The sequence below is a fragment of the Amphiura filiformis genome, chromosome 4, assembly GCF_039555335.1.
Source record: "Amphiura filiformis chromosome 4, Afil_fr2py, whole genome shotgun sequence".
Lineage (NCBI taxonomy): Eukaryota > Metazoa > Echinodermata > Ophiuroidea > Amphilepidida > Amphiuridae > Amphiura > Amphiura filiformis.
The window spans coordinates 15,446,514-15,457,569 of record NC_092631.1 but is presented as its reverse complement, the minus strand read 5'-3'; the positions used below and the strand labels follow the sequence as shown (position 1 = coordinate 15,457,569).

The window sequence follows — 11,056 nt, the reverse complement described above, 5'->3', positions numbered from 1 at the left end:
AAGATATGTATATTATAGGGGCAAAGGACTACAACATTACTACTGTACTGAAAATTCAGAAACTCAAAGCAAGTAGTTATTGATTTATTGATCAATACTCCACAATTGTTGTCTGTGCTGAAATAAAATTTCCAGTGCAGTAGTTGTAGTCCTTGCTCCTATAATATACATATCTTACTTGTCCCCAATGTGCTATAATTTTTGAGAAAAATGCAAAAATAGGCATAAAATTGGGCAGGGGAGTAGTACCCCCTTAAATGTACTACAAAATAAATCATAAATAAACTAAAATGTGTTTTTTTTTCACTAAGATGTTTCATATTACGAATGCATGACTTTATTTTAACAAAAGTGTAAATTGTAAAACATGTTGGCTATTCCAGCTGAAATCCACACACCCCCTATGGAAGACATGACTTTATATCTTAATCACAGGGAGAGTGTGAATTTCAAATGGGGTTTACCAAAATTGGTGACTTCATTTGAAATCTACACCCCCTGTGTGGAAGACTAAGATTATTGTCTTCCATAGGGGGTATATGAATTGTAACTGGAATAGCCCATTTGTTGAAGCTATACCAAAGATATTATACCATAGAGAACTAAGGGGGCTGGCATTTTCTTCGGAGGGGGGTCCCAAATATGTCGGTGACCCCCCCTGTCGCGGGCAATATTTTGTACGACCCCCCCATCTTGGGTCGAAAATTTCCACCTACACAGACTCAAGACAAATTATTAATTGCTGGAACTAAGGCGCATAGCGTGCCAAAACCTAAGTGAAGAAAGTGTGTGGAGCGTGTTGAATTTTTTACCGTAAGTGTAAAGAAGGCGTGCGAAGCGTAAAAATTTTGCATAGATTGTACGCACATTTCGATTGTGAAGTTAAAGAATGCGTGCGCAGCGCGCGAACATTTTGAGTCACCAGCCCTTAATAATTCTATAACCCCCCTATTTTGGGTGTTAAAAAATTATAAATCCCCCCCCATTTTTGGTCTGAAAATTTTATGACCCCCCTGTATTTTTGGGACCCCCTTCCGAAGAAAATGCCAGCCCCTAACTCAGAACTGCCCCTTACATAATGCTATGCTAAATACACCCATCTTGGTTTGTCGTGCATGGAGACCAAAAGATTTATCGGAAAGAGCCAAAACTGAACAATACATCGCATTTTTGAACTTGAGCATTTTCAACTTCAGGCTTGCATCTATGGCACACTATCAACATGTTTTACACTCAGAACTCAAACAAGCATGCCCTTTAAAACAAGCACACACTTTTTTGACCTCCATGAGTGACACACAAGCATGGTAGAGTCTATTCTCTCTGGGTGTAATGTCTTTGAACTATATACCAGGCATGGGACTATATATTCATGAAAAAGTCTGGAAATTGTCAAAAAAGCTGGAAAAGCGTGTAAAATTGTTCAAAAACACCTGAAAAAGGGCTGAAAATTAATAAAATTGCGGAAATTTTGACATCACAAAAGTCTGGTTCCAGTGTTTCCACTGGAAAATCCCATGCCTGTATACTGATATAGCACTACTGAGAAAGCCATTATTTTCATGATTAGAATTCACCCACAATTCCATCATCTTCCAACTTGCAATTTCCACAAAATTAAACTATGCACTACATAATTTATTCTGTGTGCGTATACATGTTTTTCCATGCAAATTATTTATTGTTTTTAAAAATGAACTTCTGATCAAATAATGATTTACACAGTATACAATAATTTATTTATCATCAGATTTATCATCAGGCTCAGGTACCTTGTCTTTTTTCTTTTTACTTCCTTTCTTCTTTTTCTTTTCTTTTTCATTTGTGTCTTTGGTTAAACCTGTATAAAGAGAATATCAGAAATAAACAATAAATTGTAAGACAGAAAAAATGCAACAGGACGAGTCGCAGGTTACTTGGGGTTGAGGGGTTGATGGCCACTCAGGAATCAAGGGTGAAAATAAGTGGGCTACGGGCCTTGTTTGAGGCCATAGTTGCCTACTATATCCCATTGGGATTAAAAATCCCAACACCAGGCTACACTTTTTGTCCTGAACTTGAACCATAGCCCGTCACCATACAGTCTGTACATATTAATATCCCCAGAAATGCAAAATGGTGAACCAAAATGGGTTTTGCTGAAATATGTGAGGTCAGCTATTATTGTTGAAAGTTGACTATTGAATTATATACCATTAGACCATTTTGGCTTCAATTCTGACTGTTACTAAAACAAAAGTGAGTCCTGTTCAGGGCCGGATTTACCATTGGGCCAGATGGGCCCGGGCCCAGGGCACCCAAAATTGCCCTGTGCATCTTCCTTTTTAGCCCGAAAAACACCATGCTTTGACCAAAATAGGGTAAAATTGCAAAATTTTGCGCGCTTCGCACGCATTGGTTCATTACTAGCAAAATTCACCTTCATTTTGGGCTAAAATAGTTTGAAATTGTAATGTCATTGAAAAATCTATGCTCGTGTCCGTCTAAATTGTAATGCTCCCGTCCCAACTGTTGATCTTATACTTAAACCAAACAACTTTGCCACTTACTTGCATATGCCTTCCTCACAGTGAGTTTGGGGCCTCTAAATTTTGGCCTGGCCCAGGGCCCCCAAATAGGTCAATCCGGCTCTGGTCCTGTTTAGACTAAAATGAGTCCTGGTCCTGACTAAATTCATGTGAACCAGACTTACTTTTTTTCCAAAACTGTGTCCTGATAGAAACACTATTTTTTTTCACCCTTGCTCAGAATAGCTTAAATGGGTAGATTCTGAAAATTACAGCCCAGATTTTTCAAACTCAAAAGCTACCAAATTGGACATGGGATTATACTTTGTTTCACCTTGACTTTGGAAGGAACTTGGGTGCATATTTCACTGGTGAAAGGTTCAAATCATGCGGGCTAACGTAATTTGCCGATTGTACACACACACATGCACAGAAGTTTGTTGACATGCTTGAGGTGCAACCGCATAAAATTACTGGCGTCACTACTAAACTCTACAAAGTGTAGTATAAAGTAATACCTGAATGATACTTATACCCCTTAACTTATCTTTTCAGGCTTATAAATTGCCAAAAGTTCAAGTTCTGACTTCAATACATGCCAAGCAGTGTAACAAAAAAACATTTGACATGATTATACATGCACTAATTTAACAAACTCAATTCTCCTAATAAAGAATGTTTTTAACTTGTTTTTTTGAAAAAAAAATGCAAAAAGTACACCATATTCTTGTAAGTTTCATAATAAATTTATTTGGTCTTTCATGCATTCAAAACTAATCTGCATGCAAAAATTAACTGTTCCAAGTGTATTCCTACTTGTTTCTTCCATTTATCATTTTTTCACATTCTTTTGTTTCCTTCTTTTGCTTTGATCTTTTTTACCTTGCTGATTTTAATCATCTATATCTTTCCAACTATATTTCTTTCATTCATTGTTTTCATGCTTCCTTTTCACTTTCATCATTCTTTATTTTTGTCCCTTCCTTTTATTTTCCTCTTTTAAGTTGGCAGCATTGTTTAAAGTAGATTGAAATCTCATCATATTTCCAAAAGTTTTCTTATAATATCAAACTGCCAAGGTGCACTTAACATACAGTGCGGGTCCATGCAGGTAGACATGCAGGCACAGACTACATGCACTGGGTGCTATGTTTACCGTAATTAATAAGAGTAATGGCGTTGTATGGGTTCAGGATCTACAGGATCTATAGGAACAACAAAACCTACACAGAGAAAAACACATCAACAATCATCACTAAACTAGGTTTTACCGATCGATATATAAATATAATGGTGGACCATAACATTTGTATATTGGACAGATGTGTAATTGAAGTTGAAATAGACACATCTGTTATCCAGTTCAGCCGGTCATGTGCTCGCTGTTATAGGCATTTCCATCAGCTTATCATCAATCAATTGAGCAAGCAAGTAATCAATCAATCAATCAATCAATCAATCAATCAATCAATCAATCAATCAATCAATCAATGCATCAATCAATGAAGTCTCAAAGAAACAATTTTAAGCTGAACTGGTCTACTAACTTGAGTCAAAAGTGTGACATGGTTTTTATGTAACAAGTTAGTGCAATGGGCTATTCCACTGAAAATCCACACTACCCCTGTGGAAGATTGTGGAAATATCTGCCATTGGGGGAGTATGAATTTCAAATGGAATAAGTCCATAAGGCAGCTCCATTTGAATTTCATACACCCTCTGAAAAATATTCAACCTGAATCTTCCTCTGAGGGAGAGTGAGTTGAGTGGAGCTGCTAATGTGTTAATTCCATTTGAAATTCATACTCTCCCTGCAGAAAATATTTCCAAAATCTTCCACAGGGGGAGTGTGGATTTTAGATGGAATAGTCCAATCTTACACACTGTAAAACAGGTCATGTCCAGTTCAGTCCTCAAGTCAGACATTCACATAATAAAGATATTGGTGATCAGTGACATTAATCACACAGGCAAAAGGAAAATAATTATTTAAAGCATTGGTCAGCACTAGGTGAACGAAATGAATGCAGTACATGAATGTGGGATGTAAATTTGGTGCAATTGGGCTATATTCCATTTAACATCCACACTACCCCTGTGGGAGACTTTGCTAAAGTCTTCCACAATGGGAGTGTGAGTTTTGAATAGGATAGACAATTAGGTATCTTCCATTTGAAATACTTACTCCAATTGTGGATTGTGGAAGATACGGGTAAAGCCATAATACAAGGGGACCAGTTACATTTGAAAAACATACCTCCTGTGGAAGATATTTCCACAATCTTTCACATGGGTGGTGTGAATTTCAAGTGGAATAGCCCATTAATGTTCAACATTCCATGTCTGTTCACCTGCACTCATAGTCTATAGTTTCCAGCAATGTTCTTCAGCGGTCTGCCAATTTGGCGATGTTTATGGCGTAAACACAGAAGTGGAGTTCCGATTGGCTAATTATATCACGTCATCAGCACCTCATTCCATGGTCAAGCTGCGTAGCATCGCATGACCTCGTTATTTTTACGGGATAATCAGATAGGGCAGTCGGAATTTGCTGAATACTATAGTGCGGTCTATTGTTGTGGTTCTCACAGTGATGAAACCCAAATAATTATACTGATGGTAGAGGACAAGCAGTCCTTGGCAATTCATGCACAACACTTCACAGATTATACATATAGGGACAGGTTATAGCAACATGTTATTGATATATCACTAAAGTTAGCCTTGTGTTATACTGGTTGACTGCTCGCTGGGCTTAAAGGAAGTGTCCGGCAATCACAACATTATGTCTTATATGTTAGAAAAATAATTATCAAGCACGAACCACATAGTTTTATTTAAAACAAACTCATATTAACCATAAAAACGAATAAAAACAGCAATCTCTATCCACAAATAATATTCGAAATTCCTGCACCGAAATGAGCAATGACGTCCTAATAATTCAATGAAGCCTGACGACAAATGAGCACAAATAACCATGACGTCATTGCTCTAGACAATTTCGGCGCGGGAATTTTGAATATCGTGTGTTGAGAGATGGCTGTTTTTATTCGTTTTTATGGTTAATATGAGTTTGTTTTAAATAAAACCATGTGATTCATGCTTGATAATTATTTTCTAACATATAAGACATAATGTTGTGATTGCCTGACACTTCCTTTAACTGTCCTTTGCAAGATACACTCTAACTTACCCGGGGTACTCAAGTTTGGTTTTGGTAGGGACGTGCGCTGAGAATTTGAAAGTGGACCCATAAATATACCAATTTTTCAAGAAATTTGGACCCATTGATATACCAAAAGTCAAAATTTTTTGGCGAATTTAACCCAAATTGTCCTAGTTTTTACAAATTTTCCCAAAATTTTGGGAAAATTTTGAAAATTTTTGCTAAATTACCGAAAAATTGGGCTATTTTCCGAAAAAAATTGAGAAAATTTTGAAAAAAGGACCCATTCATATACCAAAATAGGCTTTGAAAAAGGGGTCATTGATATACCAAGAGGCTGAAAATGCTACCCATATTTATGCACGTCCCGTATGGTCATTTGTACTGAGAACCCCCCGGAACTTACCACTCTCTGCCATCATCTGTCGGATATTCTCATCCTCTTCCTCCTCTCGTATCCTATCAGCCTCTAGCCTATCCACTACCAAGCTTCGTCTTGTTACCACGTCGACCAACATCTCAAGAAGCTTCTCCTCTCTCTCTCCGTCCGCATCGATTCTCTCATGCTCTTGTTTGTTCATTAAGATACGCAGCTCATATTCAAGATCTGCGTGTTCCACTTCGAGCTCTTGCATTTGGAGCCTATGAAAAAGAATTCAGTTTATATTACAGGTTAATGTCTGGCAATGATATTATTGCAGTTCAGATGACAAGTATCAATGCATCCAACCCTAATCAAGGAGAGTACATGACAAATACCAATGCACCCAACCCTAATCAAGGAGAGTACAGAGTCCTGACTCATTGTCTTATGCATAGCAGTCATAGATTAAAGATCTGCAGATAGCACACCAACAGGTGAATTCCCCCTGCTTTGAATGCTGTGTGAATTCTCCAATATTCATGAGGGCAGATTGTTTGTGTCGGATGAGAGGTTAGTGTCGTAACACGTCATGAACATGTTGTGCAAACATGATCAAGTGTTGATGAGTGCCTATGCGTTTACGGAAAAGATGTGAAAAATATGCTATACAGGTGTGGCAGTTTCGTCATGTCATGCTTCATGGAATGATTAGCCCTCATTAATGAAATTAAGAAAAAAATTATGTTATGAAAATGTGTGTTTTGGTGCAAATTTGTTATCAAATAATTAAGAAGACCCTATTCCTGGACATTTAAGTTAAATTATCTCCTCAGTACAATTTTGGGTAAAAATGTTGAGTCAATAATTGGATTCAGTTCTGTAATGTGGATTCAGTTCTGATAGATTATAAAACATACACATGTAGATCCCATTTGACAGGTTATATCTCAAAATTTCAGGCTTCATCATAAACTTTTTTTTCATCTTTTATGACTACCTAGATCTTAGTCTTTCCATTTGGCACATCTTTGTACATTTAACACAACCAGCTGCTTTATAGATGAGAAAATTGTGTATGAATAGCTGTCATTTTACATTTGAAGTAACCAGTTGTTTTATAGCTGAGGTAATTGCACCTGAATAGCTGCCATATCACACAGTAAAGTATTAGTGTTGTGGATCCTTATATAGGATTCCAGAAGTGGTTTATTATAATTATCCTTGTTTAAAACAAATTTGCCATGAGTCTCCATTATTATGCATCTGTTGTCACAACACAAAACACTTTGGCATAATCTTAAACAAACAAAATCAATTCTGCAATGGAATTTTAACCAATGTTGTTGATAAGAAACTTGTTATTGTTGATGTATAATCATGTCATGTATGACTAACTTGAGCCACGATTTTGTACCAAGTTGGATCAAGATTGTGTACAAGACTTAAGGGGTTTCAGGAACAAGACTCATCTAAGGGGCTATTCAATTTAAAATCAACACACCCCCTGTAGTTGCACCTTATGTTCAATTCAGCAGGATATTTTGGCAAAATTTATGTGAAATTCCAGTGGATAATTGTGTGAAAAATTATAAAATCTGGTTGAGTTTCGTACAATTTGTCCTAAAATTAAACTTGTTTGGAATTCCAAAATCTTCCATACCTTTTCCACTTATATTGGTTAAAAATTATTGGATCTGGTATAATTTAAACCGTTTACTTTGGAATTCTTCCACAGTGGGGGTGAGGTTTTCAAAAGGAACAGCCCACTGATGATTGGATGCTATGACAACAAAATGCAGTCAAGTGAAACTTTGAAGAAACAAAATTAATTTGCTGATGAATTTTAACTGGTGTTGTTGATAAGAAAATGTGTTATTCTATGACTCATTACATTTGAAGCCAGCAAAATGTGAAGAGTTCCGATGCAAATGTGATACACATCATTGCTGCCTTGAGTTACTGTTAACCCCATGAAAACAACCTGCCGATTGGCCAAAATGAATATTGTGTCCAATATTGAACCAATCAAGGAGGGTATTAATAAGATCATCTGCAAATGCAAGCTTGACCATAAATAGTTTAAAGCCTAGTCATCATTGGCAATTGAAATGAGCATTTCAAATTATGAATCACTTGATCAGAAATGCTGATAGATGACCAGTAGTGTCCAGGGGGTTCATTAAGATTTTAGTGTACATAATGCTGTTTTGAATTCACCATTACGGCAAATCCATAAACCTTTGCATTTGGATCATAATGTCATCATTTGCGTCACAATGCGCACATGATTACCGGACACCGCCACTGCTCATTTCAAAGCTGTGACGTGTGCAGTGTGATGATGTGTGCATAGGTGAGATGACATCCAGGGTCCAAACCGCATATTATAGTCTATTCGTAAACAGATAAAGTCCCACCATCACTTGTTAATGAGGGGCGGTCGTTCCATGAAGTGCAGATGACACTGTTACTGTTACGCACATACTGCATACTTTTACGGAATGCACTATCGTATAAAGGCAGACAATGCTGGCATGAATGTTAGACATGCATGCTCAAATGATCAGCCCTCATGAATATGGGAGAATTCACTGCATACAAAGCACAGGGACTCTGACTGTTTGTGAATAGTTTGTAGTAATCTGCAGGTGGTCCAAATACAATATGGGATCTACCAAAAAGGTGCCCTGATACAAATACCCTGCCTAAATTTTACCAAGGGCAGCCATTACATATATCATATTTTACATCTAAACTCGTCATGTGAAGAGGCCATACAAGGTTAAAAGCTTAAGGGCTCCTTGTATCAAGACTCGTGCATCTAGATTGAATCATCCTCATACCAGGGACCTGTTGATAAACATTAGATGCAAGACTTCAAATATAACCACAGGCCACATTTTTTGCACTCATTTACCCTTGGTAATTGGAACCGAGGGAACTTTTATAGAGCCAGGAGCAAAATTCAACAGTCAAAAGTACAAAACATTGAGGCAAATTGTTCCTGGATATGGGAAGCATTGAATTTTTCTACTTGAACAAATTTCACGATATCCAACATGATGATCTGTCAAGACCAGCGAGATTAATCCCAAACAGACCCCCGCTCAGAATTGCCCTGTCAGTATAATGGCATGCTATGGTAAACCCCCCATCTTTAACACAAATTGGGCTATTCCATTTAAAATCCACACTACCCCTGTAGAAGGTTTTGGAAATATCTTCCACAGGGGGAGTATGAATTTCAAATGGAATGAACACATTAGCAGCTCCATTTATAATTCACCCTCCCTCTGTGAGAGATTCAGGCTGAATCTTTCTCAGAGGGTGTATGAAATTCAAATGGAGCTGCCTAATGTTTTCATTCCATTTGAAATGCATACTTCCCTGTGGAAGATATTTCCAAAATCTTCCACAGGGGTAGTGTGGATTTTAAATGGAATAGCCCAATGGAGACCAAAATATTTTTTAGTGTGCCGGCATTTATTGGCAAAAACCCAAAATCGAACGATTATTTGTGTCTTTGGGCTTGAGCTTTAATAAGGATTGCTCATGTATATCTTAGCACGCACTATTGGTGCAACACTTTAAATACAGAACACAGGAGCAATTGAGACTGAATGAGGGAAAGGGCAAAGCTGAGGTATTGATACCGCAGTGTTTTACATAAATTGGTAAACATTTTGATACTAAAATCCATGTTATACAGCTTTCCTTTAAAAGCTATGAAATCACATTTTCTCATCACATCAATTGTACACATTTTGCATATTTTGTTTTTACATTTCTATTCGCTGTCTAAGTTATGTAATCATCGGATAACTACCATAGCAATAGATGAATACAATTTTTGAATAGATCACCCTGCACTACAAGCAGGTTGCACTCCTCACATGTGTATGTCTGCAATAATAGATTAAATACAATACTGCTCTTTTCAAAGATACAAATCTTACAGGTGCAAGTGATTAGCATTTTCTTTGACATCTATGGTTCAATGCATAGGTACCGCATGAATGTTGTAGTGCAGGGCGATCTGTTCAAAAATTGTATTCACCTATTGCTATGGTTATTAATCCTGTTACATCATCACTTCGACAGCGAATAAAGCTAAACATTGGACCAGATAGAATATACTGTAAAAATCATTCATCATAAATTTGACCTAGTTTGACCTTGTTCCACACTTGTGCTTACAAATCAATGGCGTTGAGTTATTCCATTCAAAATCCACACACCCCCTATATGGAAGACATGACCTAAATCTCCAACACAGGGGGTGCAGATTTCAAATGAAGTTACCTATTCAGGTAACCCCATTTGAAATTCACACTCCACTCTGTATAATGAAAGATTAAGGTCACATCTTCCATGGGGGTGTATGAATTTCAACAGGAATTGCCTATTTGCTGCATTCACTGGCATTGGGCCACACTTGGTTCTTTAGAACACACACCAATAACTTTCCACTCTGTTTTTATGAAAGATTAAGGTCACATCTTCCATGGGGGTGTATGAATTTCAACCGGAATAGCCATTTTCCGCATTCACTGGCATTGGGTCACACTTGGTTCTTTACAACGCACACCAGGCAATAAATCATCTTCACTTACTGTGCAATATATTCTCCTTCTTTGCGTATTAATTTGTTCCTGTCGTTTACCAGCTTGAACCACTCTAGAAGCACTTCCTCATTTTCCGACTCTGCCTCTGGTTGGGCTGTAGATGAAAACAAAAACATATAATAAATCATTCTTAAGTTGTGTTCACATTGTCGGACGTACGCCCGGCGGAACTTGGTCGGCGCAAGTTGCTAGGAGTAGTAGCCATAGACGCTGCCAGGAGTAGTGGTAGTGTGAACGATGGTTAGCGTAGGCCGCCAGGCGTACGTCCGACGATTTACTCCTGACAAAAGTCAGGAGTAGCGAGCTGGGTGTAACCTCCGCCAGACGTAAGTTGCAATGTGAACGCTGCTACTCCTGGCACCTGGTGTAAGTTTGACCTTTTGTTGGTTGG

General features: G+C 37.7%; 1 protein-coding gene across 1 annotated transcript in view; it reads right to left on the bottom strand.

Annotated features, from left to right (window-relative positions):
* Positions 1-205: 205 nt before the first annotated feature.
* Positions 206-11,056, bottom strand: part of LOC140150002 (uncharacterized) — a 105,799-nt gene continuing 94,948 nt past the window's right edge. Inside the window, exons 10-12 of the mRNA XM_072172004.1 lie at positions 10,654-10,759; positions 6,083-6,318; positions 206-1,840 (exon numbers count right to left, since the gene is read on the bottom strand). Coding sequence (XP_072028105.1) covers positions 1,737-1,840; positions 6,083-6,318; positions 10,654-10,759 — 446 coding nt within the window. The 3' untranslated portion in view covers positions 206-1,736. The remainder of the gene's footprint in view (positions 1,841-6,082; positions 6,319-10,653; positions 10,760-11,056) is intronic.